Source organism: Coregonus lavaretus, assembly GCF_964263955.1.
Source record: "Coregonus lavaretus genome assembly, chromosome: 8".
In the NCBI taxonomy this organism is placed as follows: Eukaryota; Metazoa; Chordata; class Actinopteri; order Salmoniformes; family Salmonidae; genus Coregonus; species Coregonus lavaretus.
Genome location: NC_139995.1, coordinates 61267050 through 61288200, shown reverse-complemented (window position 1 = coordinate 61288200; position 21151 = coordinate 61267050). Strand labels below are relative to the sequence as shown.

General features: G+C 46.6%; 1 protein-coding gene across 1 annotated transcript in view; it reads right to left on the bottom strand.

Moving 5' to 3' along the window:
• phf2 (PHD finger protein 2) overlaps positions 1 to 21151 on the bottom strand; it is a 131214-nt gene that overhangs the window by 54620 nt on the left and 55443 nt on the right. Inside the window, exons 8-13 of the mRNA XM_084167705.1 lie at positions 20959 to 21046; positions 20607 to 20713; positions 13797 to 13888; positions 12826 to 12915; positions 2612 to 2995; positions 2313 to 2429 (exon numbers count right to left, since the gene is read on the bottom strand). Coding sequence (XP_084023831.1) covers positions 2313 to 2429; positions 2612 to 2995; positions 12826 to 12915; positions 13797 to 13888; positions 20607 to 20713; positions 20959 to 21046 — 878 coding nt within the window. The remainder of the gene's footprint in view (positions 1 to 2312; positions 2430 to 2611; positions 2996 to 12825; positions 12916 to 13796; positions 13889 to 20606; positions 20714 to 20958; positions 21047 to 21151) is intronic.

The following is a 21151-nucleotide window of genomic DNA, read 5'->3' as shown; positions in this document are numbered from 1 at the left end:
TAATTGAATGTCCTGTTGAGAGGATCTGGCAGAAGGACAGACAACATGTTTACAACGACGTAATGGGGCCATACACACTTAAAGTATTACAACATTTCTAAGATGTTGATAGAAGTATTGCGCACTGCTAAAATATATATATTTTTTAAATCGGAGTAAAGCAAATCAAAATCAAATGATTTTAATCTTGGGGGTCAACCCTAATGTAGACAGGTGTGGTCTACTCCACTCTGGTGAATATCTATCTACCAGGGTCTCCAGTCCATCAGAGAAACTGAAGAGGTGGTCTATGATAACCTTCCTGTATATATTTTCCTTCTTTAAGTAGATGCCTTTTGAACCCGGCACCCAAAGAGTTTTTGTAAGTACAAAACTTTTGAGTCAAAAACGCCAATTCTTCATACTTGCTGTATATCCGCCAGGTGAAGATGTGGTCTGATCTTGGTGTCTATGACCTTGCTGTATCTCCGCCAGGTGAAGATGTGGTCTGATCTTGGTGTCTATGACCTTGCTGTATCTCCGCCAGGTGAAGATGTGGTCTGATCTTGATGTCTATGACCTTGCTGTATCTCCGCCAGGTGAAGATGTGGTCTGATCTTGGTGTCGATGACCTTGCTGTATCTCCGCCAGGTGAAGATGTGGTCTGATCTTGGTGTCGATGACCTTGCTGTATCTCCGCCAGGTGAAGATGTGGTCTGATCTTGGTGTCTATGACCTTGCTGTATCTCCGCCAGGTGAAGATGTGGTCTGATCTTGGTGTCGATGACCTTGCTGTATCTCCGCCAGGTGAAGATGTGGTCTGATCTTGGTGTCGATGACCTTGCTGTATCTCCGCCAGGTGAAGATGTGGTCTGATCTTGGTGTCGATGACCTTGCTGTATCTCCGCCAGGTGAAGATGTGGTCTGATCTTGATGTCTATGATCTTGCTGTATATCCGCCAGGTGAAGATGTGGTCTGATCTTGGTGTCTATGACCTTGCTGTATCTCCGCCAGGTGAAGATGTGGTCTGATCTTGGTGTCTATGACCTTGCTGTATATCCGCCAGGTGAAGATGTGGTCTGATCTTGGTGTCTATGACCTTGCTGTATATCCGCCAGGTGAAGATGTGGTCTGATCTTGGTGTCTATGACCTTGCTGTATCTCCGCCAGGTGAAGATGTGGTCTGATCTTGGTGTCTATGACCTTGCTGTATCTCCGCCAGGTGAAGATGTGGTCTGATCTTGCTGTATCTCCATCTACCAGTCCATGTGGTAGTGTTTGAGCCCTTGGAATGACTACAGATATTCCAACCAGAAACACTTTGGCATACAAGCTTCCATGAAACTAAAGCTGACTAATGTCTTCCGTTCACCCCAACTAAGCTTTCCTCCAGAACCCATCCCATGTTATCCAGCTATAATGACACAACAGCCTCCTTAAAGCAGGCCTACATCCCAAACGGCACCCTATTCCCTATATACTGTAGTGCACTACTTTGACCGTAGTCCTCTACACCTTATAGAGAATAGGGCGTCATTTGGGACGCCCACCAGCAGGACTCCCGGCAGATGTGAATGCTTATGGGTGGAATGTTGTGGATATGACATAGTTGTGAGGACTGAGCCGGTTGGCTGGGTCCGTATTCTACAAGCTTTGAACAGTTCCAGTACTCTAATTGTGAGTAAAGCCGCAGTGTTAGTTTAGCTGATTACTATGATCTATAGTGTGTTAATCACTTTACCATGATCCAACATTTTTCTTTTGGACTTCTCAGCTTCTCAAGCTTTAATAGAACAGAACCACTTGCATCTTCTTCCAAACAGCATCCAGCTTGAATTGGGTTTATTGTTTATCCATCATTATCATGTTTACTTTGGTCCATGTCTTTTTAAAGCATGTCAAGACAGCCTTGACTCAATCTGTTCTGTATCTTACCTAACTCAATCTGTTCTGTATCTTACCTAACTTAACTCAATCTATTCTGTATCTTACCTAACCTAACTCAAACTATTCTGTATCTTACCTAACTTAACTCAAACTATTCTGTATCTTACCTAACTCAAACTATTCTGTATCTTACCTAACTTAACTCAAACTATTCTGTATCTTACCTAACTTAACTCAATCTATTCTGTATATTTTCTAATTCCTCCTAAAACAGCATCAACTGAAACTGTTCTTTTACCTTATATTTCTAACTGAAACTGTTCCGAATATATTCTGTATCTTACCTTGTATTTCTGCTCTGTATCTTACCTAACTGAAACTGTTTTGAAGCGTACCTTATATTTCCACTTAAAACAGTTCAGACTCAAACTATTCTGTATCTTACCTTATATTTCCACTTGGCTTCCGTCTGTTTCTTGTTCTGTTCTCGGATCTCAAACTTCTCCACGTCGTTCTGCTTACAGGTCTCCTTCTCCGACATGCTCAGGACGTTCTTAGCCGCCTGGGAAGCAGGTAACACAGATATGACATCACACAGGTGACAGGTAGAGCAGGACAGGTCCAGTAAGGTCCGCTTGCTTGGTCTCATCTTACCCTTCTTGGGCTGGTCCATCTAGGCCTATAGGGGTGGGTTTGTTCCAGGCCCAGTCAGGTTAAACATGGTTAAACAGGTTAATAGCTCACCTTGCCCCCCATCTTGCCCTTCTTGGGCTGGTCCATCTTGCTGAGGATGTCCTTGGCGTGAGACTCCAGAGCTGCCAGGCTGGAGGGCTTTGACGGTTGAAGAGGAGGAGGAGGAGGAGGAGGAGGAGGGACTTCCTTCTCTTTCTTTCCTTTCTTGGGAGGTTTGGGGACCTTGGGAGGTTTGGGGACCTTGGGGGGTTTGGGGACCTTGGGGGGTTTGGGGACCTTGGAGGCCTTCTTCCTGGCTGGTTTCTCCCGGGGAGGAGGGGAGGGAGAGGGGACGCTGGAGGGGGAAGCAGGGTCCTCAGGCTCTAATGGGGCAGGAGGGGCCTCTTCCACTGGAGCCTTGCTACTCGAATCACTCTTAATGGCTTTAGCCGCATTCTGGACAAAAAAACAATGCGTTCAGTTAGCAAGATGTCTTTATCCAAAGACACTCACTTAACAATTTTCTCTCCTTATATTTCACTCTGAACAATGACAACAGTCTGAGCCGTGTGTTCATAGTACAGTTAGTAAACCAGTTCACTACAAAACCCATAATGCAGTTCAGAAATTGGTAATTAATTGATACTATAAACGTCTCTACAAACTCTATGCAAACAAAGCGTTGTTCTGCCGCATAAATGTATATTGAATTACGCAGAGAGCGATGCAAACTGAGCTCCTTCGTTCAATGTGCGTATTGTGTAGAGCACAGGTGGACAAAGGTCATTACTAGAATGATGTCTCCACAACAACTAAGGTCATTACTAGAATGATGTCTCCACAACAACTAAGGTCATTACTAGAATGATGTGTCTTTACTAGGGATAGTAAAATAAGGATGTGCATCTTTCCCTTTCAAGACGATTTGATACGTATCTAGAGACATGGACTGATACCATCCAGGAGGCATACGTATCTAGAGACATGGACTGATACCATCCAGGAGCCATACGTATCTAGAGACATGGACTGATACCATCCAGGAGCCATACGTATCTAGAGACATGGACTGATACCATACAGGAGCCATACGTATCTAGAGACATGGACTGATACCATACGGGAACCATACGTATCTAGAGACATGGACTGATACCATACAGGAACCATACGTATCTAGAGACATGGACTGATACCATACAGGAACCATACGTATCTAGAGACATGGACTGATACCATACGGGAGCCATACGTATCTAGAGACATGGACTGATACCATCCAGGAGCCATACGTATCTAGAGACATGGACTGATACCATACAGGAACCATACGTATCTAGAGACATGGACTGATACCATCCAGGAGCCATACGTATCTAGAGACATGGACTGATACCATACGGGAGCCATACGTATCTAGAGACATGGACTGATACCATCCAGGAGCCATACGTATCTAGAGACATGGACTGATACCATCCAGGAGCCATACGTATCTAGAGACATGGACTGATACCATACAGGAACCATACGTATCTAGAGACATGGACTGATACCATCCAGGAACCATACGTATCTAGAGACATGGACTGATACCATACGGGAGCCATACGTATCTAGAGACATGGACTGATACCATACAGGAACCATACGTATCTAGAGACATGGACTGATACCATCCAGGAACCATACGTATCTAGAGACATGGACTGATACCATCCAGGAGCCATACGTATCTAGAGACATGGACTGATACCATACAGGAACCATACGTATCTAGAGATATGGACTGATACCATACAGGAGCCATACGTATCTAGAGACATGGACTGATACCATCCAGGAACCATACGTATCTAGAGACATGGACTGATACCATACAGGAGCCATACGTATCTAGAGACATGGACTGATACCATCCAGGAGCCATACGTATCTAGAGACATGGACTGATACCATCCAGGAGCCATATGTATCTAGAGACATGGACTGATACCATCCAGGAGCCATACGTATCTAGAGACATGGACTGATACCATCCAGGAGCCATACGTATCTAGAGACATGGACTGATACCATCCAGGAGCCATACGTATCTAGAGACATGGACTGATACCATACAGGAGCCATACGTATCTAGAGACATGGACTGATACCATCCAGGAGCCATACGTATCTAGAGACATGGACTGATACCATCCAGGAGCCATACGTATCTAGAGACATGGACTGATACCATCCAGGAGCCATACGTATCTAGAGACATGGACTGATACCATCCAGGAGCCATACGTATCTAGAGACATGGACTGATACCATACAGGAGCCATACGTATCTAGAGACATGGACTGATACCATACAGGAGCCATACGTATCTAGAGACATGGACTGATACCATCCAGGAGCCATACGTATCTAGAGACATGGACTGATACCATCCAGGAGCCATACGTATCTAGAGACATGGACTGATACCATCCAGGAGCCATACGTATCTAGAGACATGGACTGATACCATCCAGGAGCCATACGTATCTAGAGACATGGACTGATACCATCCAGGAGCCATACGTATCTAGAGACATGGACTGATACCATACAGGAGCCATACGTATCTAGAGACATGGACTGATACCATCCAGGAGCCATACGTATCTAGAGACATGGACTGATACCATCCAGGAGCCATACGTATCTAGAGACATGGACTGATACCATCCAGGAGCCATACGTATCTAGAGACATGGACTGATACCATCCAGGAGCCATACGTATCTAGAGACATTGACTGATACCATCCAGGAGCCGTACGTATCTAGAGACATGGACTGATACCATCCAGGAGCCATACGTATCTAGAGACATGGACTGATACCATACAGGAGCCGTACGTATCTAGAGACATGGACTGATACCATACAGGAGCCATACGTATCTAGAGACATGGACTGATACCATACTGGAACGATTTTAGTTTGAAACGATTTGGTGCGATTCGGTTTGATTAGAGGAACGATTCGGTGCGATTCGGTTTGACTAGAGGAACGAATTGATGTGATTCGGTTCAATGCTATAGACCACCAATTGCTAACAGTCAGTATCTGGTTAATATGTGTGAAATGCTTCATAATGTACTTCATATCAACAGAGAGGTACATTATATGGCCAAAAGTATGTGGACACCCCTTCAAATGGGTGGATTCGGCTATTTCAGCCACACCCACTGCTGACAGGTGTATAAAATTTTGCCATCCACTCTCCATAGACACACATTGGCAGTAGAATGGCCTTACTGAAGAGCCCATTGACTTTCAACGTGCCACCGTCATAGGATGCCACCTTTCCAACGAGTCAGTTTGTCAGATTTCTGCCCTGCTAGAGCTGCCCCGGTAACCAGTGGCTGCAACCTGGTTCAGGTTATCAGTCAACCTACCAGGGTAGTTACAAACAGCACAGGAATGAAATCATCAACATGTATTGATCACATCTTTACTGATGCTGCAGAAATAGGTTTGAAAGCAGTATCCAAATCCATCGGATGTAGTGATCACAATACAGAAGACACATCTAGGAAAACCGAAGTTCCAAAGGCTGGGCCTAATATAGTGTATAAGAGGTCATACAATACGTTTCGTAGTGATCCCTCTGTTGTTGATGTGAAGAATATTTGTTGGTCCGTGGTGTGTAATGAGGAGCAACCAGACGCTGCACTTCACACATTTATGAAATTGCTTATTCCAGTTACTAATAAGCATGCACCCATTAAGAAAATGACTGTAAAAACGGTTAAATCCCTGTGGATTGATGAGGAATTGAAAATGTGTATGGTTGAGAGGGATGAGGCAAAAATAATGGCAAATAAGTCTGGCTGCACAACCGACTGGCAAACGTATTGCAAATTGAGAAATCATGTGACTAAACTGAATAAAAAGAAGAAGAAACTACACTATGAAACAAAGATAAATGACATAAAGAATTATAGTAAAAAGCTTTGGAGCAGCTTAAATGAAATTTTGGGCAAAAAGGCAAACTGAGCTCCATCATTCATTGTATCAGATGGCTCATTCATCACAAAACCAACTGATATTGCCAACTACTTTAATAGATTTTTTCATTGGCAAGATTAGCAAACTTAAGCATGACATGCCAGCAACAAACGCTGACACTACACATCCAAGTATATCTGACCAAATTATGAAAGACAAACATTGTAATTTTGAATTCCGTAAAGTGAGTGTGGAAGAGTTAAACAATTATTGTTGTCTGTCAACAATGACAAGCCACCTGGGTGTGACAACTTGGATGGAAAATTACTGAGGATAATAGCGGACGATATTGCCACTCCTATTTGCCATATCTTCAATTTAAGCCTACTAGAAAGTGTGTGCCCTCAGGCCTGGAGGGAAGCAAAAGTCTTTCCGCTACCTAAGAGTAGTAAAGCCCCCTTTACTGGCTCAAATAGCCGACCAATCAGCCTGTTACCAACCCTTAGTTAACTTTTAGAAAAAATTGTGTTTGACCAGATACAATGCTATTTTACAGTAAACAAATTGACAACAGACTTTCAGCACGCTTATAAGGGAAGGACATTCAACAAGCACAGCACTTACACAAATTACTGATGATTGGCTGAGAGAACTTGATGATAAAAAGATTGTGGGGGCTGTTTTGTTAAGACTTCAGTGCGGCTTTTGACATTATCGATCATAGTCTGCTGCTGGAAAAACGTATGTGTTATGGCTTTACACCCCCTGCTATGATGTGGATAAAGAGTTACCTGTCTAACAGAACACAGAGGGTGTTCTTTAATGGAAGCCTCTCCAACATAATCCAGGTAGAATCAGGAATTCCCCAGGGCAGCTGTCTAGGCCCATTACTTTTTTCAATCTTTACTAACGACATGCCACCGGCTTTGAGTAAAGCCAGAGTGTCTATGTATGCGGATGACTCAACACTAGACACGTCAGCTACCACAGCAAGTGAAATCACTGCAACACTTAACAAAGAGCTACAGTCAGTTTCAGATTGGGTGGCAAGAAATAAGTTAGTCCTAAATATTTCAAAAACTAAAATAATTGTATTTGGGACAAATCATTCACTAAACCTCAACTAAATCTTCAAATCAAATCAAATGTTATTTGTCACATGCGCCGAATACAACAGTGAAATGCTTACTTACAAGCCCTTAACCAACAATGCAGTTTTAAGAAAGAATACCAAAAGAAAAATCACTAAAAAATACAATATAAAAAAATTAAAAGTTAAAGTAACAAATAATTAAAGAGCAGCAGTAAAATAAAATAACAGTAGGGAGGCTATATACAGGGGGTACCGGTACAGAGTCAATGTGCGGGGGCACCGGTTAGTCGAGGTAATTGGGGTAATATGTACATGTGGGTAGAGTTAAAGTGACTATGCATAGATAATAAACAGAGTAGCAGCAGCGTAAAAGAGGGGTGGGGGGGGCAATGCAAATAATCTCGGTAGCCATTTGATTAGATGTTCAGGAGTCTTATGGCTTGGGGGTAGAAGCTGTTTAGAAGCCTCTTGGACCTAGACTTGGCGCTCCGGTACCGCTTGCCGTGCGGTAGAAGAGACAACAGTCTATGACTAGGGTGGCTGGAGTCTTTGACCATTTTTAGGGCCTTCCTCTGACACCGCCTGGTATAGAGGTCCTGGATGGCAGGAAGCTTGGCCCCAGTGATGTACTGGGCCGTACGCACTACCCTCTGTAGTGCCTTGCGGTAGGAGACCGAGCAGTTGCCATACCAGGCAGTGATGCAACTAGTCAGGATGCTCTCGATGGTGCAGCTGTAGAACCTTTTGAGGATCTGAGGACCCATGCCAAATCTTTTCAGTCTCCTGAGGGGGAAAGGTGTTGTTGTGCCCTCTTCACGACTGTCTTGGTGTGTTTGGACCATGATAGTTTGTTGGTGATGTGGACACCAAGGAACTTGAAGCTCTCAACCTGTTCCACTACAGCCCCTTCGATGAAAATGGGGGCGTGCTCGGTCCTCTTCTTTTTCCTGTAGTCCACAATCATCTCCTTTGTCTTGGTCACGCTGAGGGAGAGGTTGTTGTCATGGCACCACACGGCCAGGTCTCTGACCTCCTCCCTATAGGCTGTCTCGTTGTTGTCGGTGATCAGGCCTACCACTGTTGCGTCGTCGGCAAACTTAATGATGGTGTTGGAGTCGTGCCTGGCCACGCAGTCATGGGTGAACAGGGAGTACAGGAGGGGACTGATCACGCACCCCTGAGGGGCCCCCGTGTTGAGGATCAGCGTGGCAGATGTGTTGTTGCCTACCCTTAACACCTGGGGGCGGCCCGTCAGGAAGTCCAGGATCCAGTTGCAGAGGGAGGTGTTTAGTCCCAGGATCCTTAGCTTAGTGATGAGCTTTGAGGGCACTATGGTGTTGAATGCTGAGCTGTAGTCAATGAACAGCATTCTCAAATAGGTGTTCCTTTTGTCCAGGTGGGAAAGGGCAGTGTGGAGTGCAATAGAGATTGCATCATCTGTGGATCTGTTGGGGCGATATGCAAATTGTAGTGGGTCTAGGGTTTCTGGGATAATGGTGTTGATGTGAGCCATGACCAGCCTTTCAAAGCACTTCATGGCTACAGACGTCAGTGCTACGGGTCGGTAGTCATTTAGGAAGGTTATCTTAGAGTCCTTGGGCACAGGGACTATGGTGGTCTGCTTGAAACATGTTGGTATTACAGACTCAGTCAGGGAGAGGTTGAAAATGTCAGTGAAGACACTTGCCAGTTGGTCAGCGAATGCTCGGAGTACACGTCCTGGTAATCCGTCTGGCCCTGCGGCCTTGTGAATGTTGACCTGTTTAAAGGTCTTACTCAAATCGGCTATGGAGAGCGTGATCACACAGTCATCCGGAACAGCTGATGCTCTCATGCATGTTTCAGTGTTGCTGGACACCAGGAAGAGTAGCTGCTGCCTTGGCAGGAACTAATGGGGATCCATAATAAACCCCAGGAAGAGTAGCTGCTGCCTTGGCAGGAACTAATGGGGATCCATAATAAACCCCAGGAAGAGTAGCTGCTGCCTTGGCAGGAACTAATGGGGATCCTTAATAAACCCCAGGAAGAGTAGCTGCTGCCTTGGCAGGAACTAATGGGGATCCATAATAAACCCCAGGAAGAGTAGCTGCTGCCTTGGCAGGAACTGATGAGGATCCTTAATAAACCCCAGGAAGAGTAGCTGCTGCCTTGGCAGGAACTAATGAGGATCCTTAATAAACCCCAGGAAGAGTAGCTGCTGCCTTGGCAGGAACTAATGGGGATCCATAATAAACCCCAGGAAGAGTAGCTGCTGCCTTGGCAGGAACTAATGGGGATCCATAATAAACCCCAGGAAGAGTAGCTGCTGCCTTGGCAGGAACTAATGGGGATCCATAATAAACCCCAGGAAGAGTAGCTGCTGCCTTGGCAGGAACTAATGGGGTTCCTTAATAAACCCCAGGAAGAGTAGCTGCTGCCTTGGCAGGAACTAATGGGGATCCATAATAAACCCCAGGAAGAGTAGCTGCTGCCTTGGCAGGAACTAATGGGGATCCTTAATATATACAAATGCGATACAATTTGAGACACTAACATATGTTGCATAAACACAATCATCATTCTAAAATAAAATCTGCTGCTGATGGAGTTCATGAGCTGGGCCTGTCTGAGATGGATCTGTCTGAGACGGATCTGTCTGAGATGGATCTGTCTGAGACGGATCTGTCTGAAATGGATCTGTCTGAGATGGATCTGTCTGAAATGGATCTGTCTGAGATGGATCTGTCTGAGATGGATCTGTCTGAGATGGATCTGTCTGAGATGGATCTGTCTGAACTGGGCCTCTCTGAGATGGATCTGAGTGTGCGTCTATATTATGTATGTCTATTGTGTATGTAATCACCTGAGCTGAGCCATAAGGGAAACTGGGAATCTACCAGACCACTATCAGTTAGGGGGATGTTAGGGGGGAAACAGGGAATCTACCAGACCACTATCAGTTAGGGGGATGTTAGGGGGGAAACAGGGAATCTACCAGACCACTATCAGTTAGGGGGATGTTAGGGGGGAAACAGGGAATCTACCAGACCACTATCAGTTAGGGGGATGTTAGGGGGGAAACAGGGAATCTACCAGACCACTATCAGTTAGGGGGATGTTAGGGGGGAAACAGGGAATCTACCAGACCACTATCAGTTAGGGGGATGTTAGGGGGGAAACAGGGAATCTACCAGACCACTATCAGTTAGGGGGATGTTAGGGGGGAAACAGGGAATCTACCAGACCACTATCAGTTAGGGGGATGTTAGGGGGGAAACAGGGAATCTACCAGACCACTATCAGTTAGGGGGATGTTAGGGGGGAAACAGGGAATCTACCAGACCACTATCAGTTAGGGGGATGTTAGGGGGGAAACAGGGAATCTACCACCTCACTATCAGTTAGGGGGATGTTAGGGGGGAAACAGGGAATCTACCAGACCACTATCAGTTAGGGGGGGAACGACCCCCCCCGACTTTTGATCTAAAATCAACCTCTAATTAATTTGTCATTTTTGCAGATTATAAGTGTTAGAGCTAGTAGTGTATAAATATTTATCTTAAAAAATGTGCTATGACATTGCCAATTAATATATAGCACACCTTTGGATTTCACCCCCCGTCTCATAATGGAATGGTTTGGACCGTTTGGATGTTGACTGGCTCAGAGTGAGCATCTTTTCTTCTCTCAAGTCGACCACGCAGTGCAGGTAGCAAAAAGTGATTGCTGTCCTCGCTATGAAATTAATCAACTTTACCCTGTATATCTAAAAATGACCAAATACACAGATTGTTTAAAGCAAAACTATTAAAACTATTGCTGTTGGTGAACCTGAACAATCAAATTCCATCTAAAGTAAGTCCCGATCAGCAGGGGTAGCCAGTTGAGTGTCTCCAGCGATAGCTTACACTACTTGTATTCCGGTAAAAACACCATTATCACAATTTTCAGCGCATTTGATAGAAATAACCTAGCAAAATGACATTGGCTGTCACTCAACTAATATAGCCTAATATTGTGCAAGCCATTTTTTACAAACGTTTGAATACTGAAGATGACACACAGAAGTGCGAGATCAGGAATCGGCCTACCTCTCGTTGGTCAGCGTGAGAAGCTGCTCACAGTTTGATATTGATCAAATATTGATATTGCCTGGGGTTGTTCGATCAATGACTGTCAACATAACTACATGTTCAACACTGAAGAAGAGGACGCATCAATTGTCACAGAAGATGAGAGATATTTTCGGGAAGGTAGAAAGAAAGTAATTTAAGCAACACAACAACAACCACAGAAAACAGGCGATTCGTGACATTTGAATCGATTTTCTGACCGATACATGCTACATTCGGATTGGTTTGGTGTCCCGTGGACCGATGCATGCTACATTCGGATTGGTTTGGTGTCCCGTGGACCGATGCATGCTACATTCGGATTGGTTTGGTGTCCCGTGGACCGATGCATGCTACATTCGGATTGGTTTGGTGTCCCGTGGACCGATGCATGCTACATTCGGATTGGTTTGGTGTCCCGTGGACCGATGCATGCTACATTCGGATTGGTTTGGTGTCCCGTGGACCGATGCATGCTACATTCGGATTGGTTTGGTGTCCCGTGGACCGATGCATGCTACATTCGGATTGGTTTGGTGTCCCGTGGGCCGATGCACTCATAAACACTTGAACAGGGGAAGATGCGTATCGGTGAATCGTTACATTCCTACTCTCTACAACAACCTGCCCAGTAGAACAGAACGGATCAGAACAGGGCAGGGTAAGGGTCGAGATCAGATCAGATCAGAACAGGGCAGGGTAAGGGTCGAGATCAGATCAGAACAGGGCAGGGTAAGGGTCGAGATCAGAACAGGGCAGGGTAAGGGTCGAGATCAGATCAGATCAGAACAGGGCAGGGTAAGGGTCGAGATCAGATCAGATCAGAACAGGGCAGGGTAAGGGTCGAGATCAGATCAGATCAGATCAGAACAGGGCAGGGTAAGGGTCGAGATCAGATCAGAACAGGGCAGGGTAAGGGTCGAGATCAGATCAGATCAGAACAGGGCAGGGTAAGGGTCGAGATCAGATCAGATCAGAACAGGGCAGGGTAAGGGTCGAGATCAGATCAGATCAGAACAGGGCAGGGTAAGGGTCGAGATCAGATCAGATCAGAACAGGGCAGGGTAAGGGTCGAGATCAGATCAGATCAGAACAGGGCAGGGTAAGGGTCGTACCTCTGAGATCCGGATCTCCTTGGCCAGGTCCTTGATGAGCTGAGTGGGCTTCATGTTCTCTGGGAGCTCATCCTCGTGCTCTAACAGGGCCTGCAGGGGAGGACACGGTGACGACACGGTTAGTATGGATTTATTTTCAGGTTATACACCATATATACAAAAGTATGTGGACAACCCCTTCAAATGAGTGGATTCAGCTAGTTCAGCCACACCCGTTGCTGACAGGTGTATAAAATTCGAGAACACAGCCATGCAATCTCCATAGACAAACATTGGTAGTAGAGTGGCCTTACTGAAGAGCTCAGTGACTTTCAAATGTGGCACCGTCATAGGATGCCACCTTTCTGAATGCATAGTGCCAACTGTAAAGTTTGGTGGAGGAGGAATAATGGGTCTGTGGCTGTTTTTCATGGTTCGGGCTAGGCCCCTTAGTTCCAGTGAAGGGAAATCTTATAGCATACAATGACATTCTAGACGATTCTGTGCTTCCAACTTTGTGGCAACAGTTAGGGGAAGGCCCTTTCCTGTTTCAGCATAACGATGCCCCCGAGCATAAAGCGAGATCCATACAGAAATGGTTTGTCATGATCGGTGTGGAAGAACTTGACTGGCCTGCACCAAGCCCTGACCTCAACCCCATTGAACACCTTTGGGATGAATTGGAACGCCGACTGTGAGCCAGGCCTAATCGCCCAACATCAGGGCCCGACCTCACTAATGCTCTTGTGGCTGAATGGAAGCAAGTCCCCACAGCAATGTTCCAACATCTAGTGGGAAGCCTTCCCAGAAGATTGGAGGCTGTTATAGCAGCAAAGGGGGGACCAACTCCATATTAATGCCCATGATTTTGGAATGAGATGTTTGATGAGCAGGTGTCCACATACTGTTGGTCATGTAGTGTAGCAGGTATTTGAGGTTATATAGGTGTAATAGATGTGTTATGTAGATGTGATGGAGGAAACCAAACTTGCCTGTTTCTTAGTCCAGGCCCTGAAAGCTCCGTTGATGATCTTAGCTCCATGGACCAGGTAAGGAGCTGGCTGTCTGTTGGCCTTGTGTAGACCTGCAACAATACAGCATACTGTTAGATCAGATGTTGACAACCTCAGACATGTCTGACAGCTCTCCCTTGGTAAAGAGGTCTGACAGCTCTCCCTTGGTAAAGAGGTCTGACAGCTCTCCCTTGGTAAAGAGGTCTGACAGCTCTCCCTTGGTAAAGAGGTCTGACAGCTCTCCCTTGGTAAAGAGGTCTGACAGCTCTCCCTTGGTAAAGAGGTCTGACAGCTCTCCCTTGGTAAAGAGGTCTGACAGCTCTCCCTTGGTAAAGAGGTCTGACAGCTCTCCCTTGGTAAAGAGGTCTGACAGCTCTCCCTTGGTAAAGAGGTCTGACAGCTCTCCCTTGGTAAAGAGGTCTTTTACCTCAATGGGACAATGTGATAAAATAAAGGTTGAAGTAATTGACTAAAACATCTCGGATTCTGTTCATTCACTGTAAGAACATTGATAGAGCTAAAGTCAGGAGCCGTACAGAAATGAAATGTTTCATAAAAACCTATTTCTATTGTCAGAGAATAGCTCCCTCTAGCCTAACTGCTGTCAGTATTTAACCAATCACAACACATCTACATTATCACGTTTCAGAGAGCCTTGTCACCGCAAATTTCATACACAGCAGGGAAAATATAACTCTGTTTCTTTCCTCCACAACGCTGTTGAAACTGGATCCATTCTGGTTCAATAACAGAAAATAATCCCTATAACATCTGATTAGCGCATCCTGGAACAAGTTACTTCAAGCTTAAGGCCGTTTAAATCAGATTCATGCTTCTAGCTGGGTCATATTCATTAGTACACACCATAGCAAAACGTTTTGCAAACGGAAAATGAAAACAGGTATTTCTTATTGGACAGATTCGGGCAGGTCCCATCCTGTTTCAGCCCGTTTGCTTCCGTTCGGTTTGTGAATACAACCCTGTTGCCTCCTTGCCTTGCTGGCTGCCTGTCTCTATCTGCTGTCTGTGTGAAGGCTGTCTCTAGCTGCTGTCTATCTGTGTGAAGGCTGTCTCTAGCTGCTGTCTGTCTGTGTGAAGGCTGTCTCTAGCTACTGTCTGTGTGAAGGCTGTCTCTAGCTGCTGTCTGTCTGTGTGAAGGCTGTCTCTAGCTGCTGTCTGTCTGTGTGAAGGCTGTCTCTAGCTGATGTCTGTCTGTGTGAAGGCTGTCTCTAGCTGTTGTCTGTCTGTGTGAAGGCTGTCTCTAGCTGCTGTCTGTCTGTGTGAAGGCTGTCTCTAGCTGCTGTCTGTCTGTGTGAAGGCTGTCTCTAGCTGCTGTCTGTGTGAAGGCTGTCTCTAGCTGCTGTCTGTGTGAAGGCTGTCTCTAGCTGCTGTCTGTCTTTGTGAAGGCTGTCTCTAGCTGCTGTCTGTCTGTGTGAAGGCTGTCTCTAGCTGCTGTCTGTCTGTGTGTGAAGGCTGTCTCTAGCTGCTGTCTGTCTGTGTGTGAAGGCGGTCTCTAGCTGCTGTCTGTCTGTGTGTGAAGGCTGTCTCTAGCTGCTGTCTGTCTGTGTGTGAAGGCTGTCTCTAGCTGCTGTCTGTCTGTGTGAAGGCTGTCTCTAGCTGATGTCTGTCTGTGTGAAGGCTGTCTCTAGCTGCTGTCTGTCTGTGTGAAGGCTGTCTCTAGTTGCTGTCTGTCTGTGTGAAGGCTGTCTCTAGCTGCTGTCTGTGTGAAGGCTGTGTCTAGATGCTGTCTGTGTGAAGGCTGTCTCTAGCTGCTGTCTGTGTGAAGGCTGTCTCTAGCTGCTGTCTGTGTGAAGGCTGTCTCTAGCTGCTGTCTGTGTGAAGGCTGTCTCTAGCTTCTGTCTGTCTGTGAGTGAAGGCTGTCTCTAGCTGCTGTCTGTCTGTGTGTGAAGGCTGTCTCTAGTTGCTATCTGTGTGAAGGCTGTCTCTAGCTGCTATCTCTGTGAAGGCTGTCTCTAGCTGCTGTCTGTGTGAAGACTGTCTCTAGCTGCTGTCTGTGTGAAGGCTGTCTCTAGCTGCTGTCTGTCTGTGTGTGAAGGCTGTCTCTAGCTGCTATCTGTGTGAAGGCTATGTCTAGATGCTGTATGTGTGAAGGCTGTCTCTAGCTGCTGTCTGTGAGTGAAGGCTGTCTCTAGCTGCTGTCTGTCTGTGTGTGAAGGCTGTCTCTAGCTGCTTTCTGTGTGAAGGCTGTGTCTAGATGCTGTCTAGCTGCTGTCTGTGAGTGAAGGCTGTCTCTAGCTGCTGTCTGTCTGTGTGTGAAGGCTGTCTCTAGCTGCTGTCTGTGTGAAGGCTGTGTCTAGATGCTGTCTGTGTGAAGGCTGTCTCTAGCTGCTGTCTGTGTGAAGGCTGTCTCTAGCTGCTGTCTGTGTGAAGGCTGTCTCTAGCTGCTGTCTGTGTGAAGGCTGTCTCTAGCTTCTGTCTGTCTGTGAGTGAAGGCTGTCTCTAGCTGCTGTCTGTCTGTGTGTGAAGGCTGTCTCTAGTTGCTATCTGTGTGAAGGCTGTCTCTAGCTGCTATCTCTGTGAAGGCTGTCTCTAGCTGCTGTCTGTGTGAAGACTGTCTCTAGCTGATGTCTGTGTGAAGGCTGTCTCTAGCTGCTGTCTGTCTGTGTGTGAAGGCTGTCTCTAGCTGCTATCTGTGTGAAGGCTATGTCTAGATGCTGTATGTGTGAAGGCTGTCTCTAGCTGCTGTCTGTGAGTGAAGGCTGTCTCTAGCTGCTGTCTGTCTGTGTGTGAAGGCTGTCTCTAGCTGCTGTCTGTGTGAAGGCTGTCTCTAGCTGCTATCTCTGTGAAGGCTGTCTCTAGCTGCTGTCTGTGTGAAGACTGTCTCTAGCTGCTGTCTGTATGAAGGCTGTCTCTAGCTGCTGTCTGTGTGAAGGCTGTCTCTAGCTGCTGTCTGTGTGAAGGCTGTCTCTAGCTGCTGTCTCTGTGAAGGCTGTCTCTAGCTGCTGTCTGTGTGAAGGCTGTCTCTAGCTGCTGTCTGTGTGAAGGCTGTCTCTAGCTGCTGTCTGTGTGAAGGCTGTCTCTAGCTGCTGTCTGTCTGTGTGTGAAGGCTGTCTCTAGCTGCTGTCTGTGTGAAGGCTGTCTCTAGCTGCTATCTCTGTGAAGGCTGTCTCTAGCTGCTGTCTGTGTGAAGGCTGTCTCTAGCTGCTATCTCTGTGAAGGCTGTCTCTAGCTGCTGTCTGTGTGAAGACTGTCTCTAGCTGCTGTCTGTATGAAGGCTGTCTCTAGCTGCTGTCTGTGTGAAGGCTGTCTCTAGCTGCTGTCTGTGTGAAGGCTGTCTCTAGCTGCTGTCTGTGTGAAGGCTGTCTCTAGCTGCTATCTGTGTGAAGGCTATGTCTAGATGCTGTCTGTGTGAAGGCTGTCTCTAGCTGCTGTCTGTGAGTGAAGGATGTCTCTAGCTGCTGTCTGTCTGTGTGTGAAGGCTGTCTCTAGCTGCTATCTCTGTGAAGGCTGTCTCTAGCTGCTGTCTGTGTGGAGGCTGTCTCTAGCTGCTGTCTGTGTGAAGGCTGTCTCTAGCTTCTGTCTGTCTGTGAGTGAAGGCTGTCTAGCTGCTATCTGTGTGAAGGCTGTGTCTAGATGCTGTCTGTGTGAAGGCTGTCTCTAGCTGCTGTCTGTCTGTGAGTGAAGGCTGTCTCTAGCTGCTGTCTGTCTGTGAGTGAAGGCTGTCTCTAGCTGCTGTCTGTCTGTGAGTGAAGGCTGTCTCTAGCTGCTGTCTGTGTGAATGGTCTCTAGCTGCTGTCTGTCTGTTGGCTGTCTCTAGCTGCTGTCTGTCTGTGTGGAGGCTGTCTCTAGCTGCTGTCTGTCTGTGTGTGAAGGCTGTCTCTAGCTGCTATCTCTGTGAAGGCTGTCTCTAGCTGCTGTCTGTGTGAAGGCTGTCTCTAGCTGCTGTCTGTGTGTGAAGGCTGTCTCTAGCTGCTGTCTGTCTTTGTGAAGGCTGTCTCTAGCTGCTGTCTGTGTGTGATGGCTGTCTCTAGCTGCTGTCTGTCTGTGTGATGGCTGTCTCTAGCTGCTATCTTTGTGAAGGCTGTCTCTAGCTGCTATCTCTGTGAAGGCTGTCTCTAGCTGCTGTATGTGTGTGAAGGCTGTCTCTAGCTGCTGTCTGTCTTTGTGAAGGCTGTCTCTAGCTGCTGTCTGTGTGTGTGATGGCTGTCTCTAGCTGCTGTCTGTGTGATGGCTGTCTCTAGCTGCTGTCTGTCTGTGTGATGGCTGTCTCTAGCTGCTGTCTGTGTGTGAGTGAAGGCTGTCTCTAGCTGCTGTCTGTCTGTGTGATGGCTGTCTCTAGCTGCTGTCTGTGTGTGAGTGAAGGCTGTCTCTAGCTGCTGTCTGTCTGTGTGATGGCTGTCTCTAGCTGCTGTCTGTGTGATGGCTGTCTCTAGCTGCTGTGTGTGTGATGGCTGTCTCTAGCTGCTGTCTGTGTGTGAGTGAAGGCTGTCTCTAGCTGCTGTCTGTCTGTGAGTGAAGGCTGTCTCTAGCTGCTGTCTGTGTGAAGGGTCTCTAGCTGCTGTCTGTCTGTCGGCTGTCTCTAGCTGCTGTCTGTCTGTGTGTGAATGCTGTCTCTAGCTGCTATCTGTGTGAAGGCTATCTCTGTGAAGGCTGTCTCTAGCTGCTATCTGTGTGAAGGCTGTCTCTAGCTGCTATCTCTGTGAAGGCTGTCTCTAGCTGCTGTCTGTGTGAAGGCTGTCTCTAGCTGCTGTCTGTGTGTGAAGGCTGTCTCTAGCTGCTGTCTGTCTTTGTGAAGGCTGTCTCTAGCTGCTGTCTGTGTGTGTGATGGCTGTCTCTAGCTGCTGTCTGTCTGTGTGATGGCTGTCTCTAGCTGCTGTCTGTGTGTGAGTGAAGGCTGTCTCTAGCTGCTGTCTGTGTGTGAGTGAAGTCTGTCTCTAGCTGCTATCTGTGTGAAGGCTGTCTCTAGCTGCTATCTCTGTGAAGTCTGTCTCTAGCTGCTGTCTGTGTGTGAAGGCTGTCTCTAGCTGCTGTCTGTCTTTGTGAAGGCTGTCTCTAGCTGCTGTCTGTGTGTGTGATGGCTGTCTCTAGCTACTGTCTGTCTGTGTGATGGCTGTCTCTAGCTGCTGTCTGTCTGTGTGATGGCTGTCTCTAGCTGCTGTCTGTGTGTGAGTGAAGGCTGTCTCTAGCTGCTGTCTGTCTGTGTGATGGCTGTCTCTAGCTGCTGTCTGTGTGATGGCTGTCTCTAGCTGCTGTGTGTGTGATGGCTGTCTCTAGCTGCTGTCTGTGTGTGAGTGAAGGCTGTCTCTAGCTGCTGTCTGTCTGTGTGATGGCTGTCTCTAGCTGCTGTCTGTGTGTGAGTGAAGGCTGTCTCTAGCTGCTGTCTGTGTGTGTGTGATGGCTGTCTCTAGCTGCTGTCTGTCTGTGTGATGGCTGTCTCTAGCTGCTGTCTGTGTGTGAGTGAAGGCTGTCTCTAGCTGCTGTCTGTGTGTGAGTGAAGGCTGTCTCTAGCTGCTGTCTGTCTGTGTGAAGGCTGTCTCTAGCTGCTGTGTGTGTGATGGCTGTCTCTAGCTGCTGTCTGTCTGTGTGAAGGCTGTCTCTAGCTGCTGTGTGTGTGATGGCTGTCTCTAGCTGCTGTCTGTGTGTGAGTGAAGGCTGTCTCTACACTGATAGCCAGAGATACCCAGTCAGTCTGCAGCTAGTTAATAGGAGATGGAACCCTGCTGGGTGGGGTTAGTCAAGGAGGAGGTGGGGCATCAACCAGTTCAGGAGAGTTGCAGAATAGATAGAATGTATTGTTTGGAACAGATGTGATATCTATCCTATAAAACTGGGGATAACATCAGCTCTATTAATTATATTTCTATGAGCAATGCTCATCTCACTAAATACACTCCTGTTCTAATGATCCCTGATGTAGAGATAGATATGACCTGGACATAACTATTCTCCATAAGAGAATAATGGGTAAGAAACCACTGTGGTCTTAATAGCCTGCATCCCAAATGGCATCCTATTCCCTACATAGTGCACTACCAGCCCTGTGGGACCTGGTCAAAAGTAGTGCACTATGTAGGGAATAGGGTGGCATTTTGGACGCTGCCGTACAGTAAGTTGGCAATGTTATCTTAAGAAGGCAATCTGACCATATTACAGCAGACAGAGAAAAGGCATCCAGTGGAAATGTAAACAGAGCTCTGTGGCCAGCTGAGAGGAGTTACAACACAGAGAGAGCAGTAATTGAGCTAGTGATTGTGCCTGTGCCAGGCCTTTTGAACCTAATCATCTGTGAACGACGCCACGCAGACGTTTAATGACAATAATAATATTAGAGCATCCAACTCCTCATCTGCTGAGCAGACCGTAGGAAGAACACACGCTATTCACCACCAGGAGAACAGGAAACGCATCACAACGCTAGTCAGTAGTCACAGACCCAAATAGTCGTGGATTAAAACCCAAATAGCTGTGAAGTAAAACCATAAAAGTCGTCAAGCGACACACAGGCAGTTATGGGGTGAACCCTAAATAGTCATGGCGTAAAAACCTAACATACGTGAAGTAGGGCGGCAGGTAGCTTAGTGGTTAAGAGCGTTGTGCCAGTAACCGAAAGGTTGCTGGTTCTAATCCCCGAGCCGACTAGGTGAAAAATCTGTCGATGTGCCCTTGAGCAAGGCACTTAACCCTAATTGCTCATGTAAGTCGCTCTGGATAAGAGCGTCTGCTAAATGACTAAAATGTAAATGTAAAATGTAAGTAAAAACCTAACAGACGTGAAGTAAAAACCTAACAGACATGAAGGGGAGAAAAGGTATAAAATAATTAGTGTACCTTTGAATCTCTCCAACAGGTGACGTCCCACGTACCAGCAGGCCGTCTCAAAGTTGGGGAACGGAGTCAGACAGTTCACCTTCAAACGCTTCTCCACCTCGTACGCTCTGGAAGAGGGAGAAGATGACGACACATATGGTACAACACACTATAGAGATGACGACACATATGGTACAACACACTATAGAGACGACGACACATATGGTACAACACACTATAGAGATGAATCATGACTTCAGATAAACAATGTGCTTTAACTGGAAGATAAAAGTTGTGACCTCACACCTGAAGGTTTTTTTCTTGTATTAAAAGTATCCTCCTGATGTTTTATAACGTCAGTTAAAGTTCTCACCTCATCTGCATCTCAACACTCAGGTTGTGGACGAAGTGTCCAGAGAAGGCCAGAGTGTCCACTGGAGTCAGAACTGCATTGATCCAACCTGGAACGCGGCACAGAATACATTTACATTTACGTCATTTAGCAGACGCTCTTATCCAGAGCGACTTACAGATAGTGAGTGCATACATTATTTGTTTAATTTTTT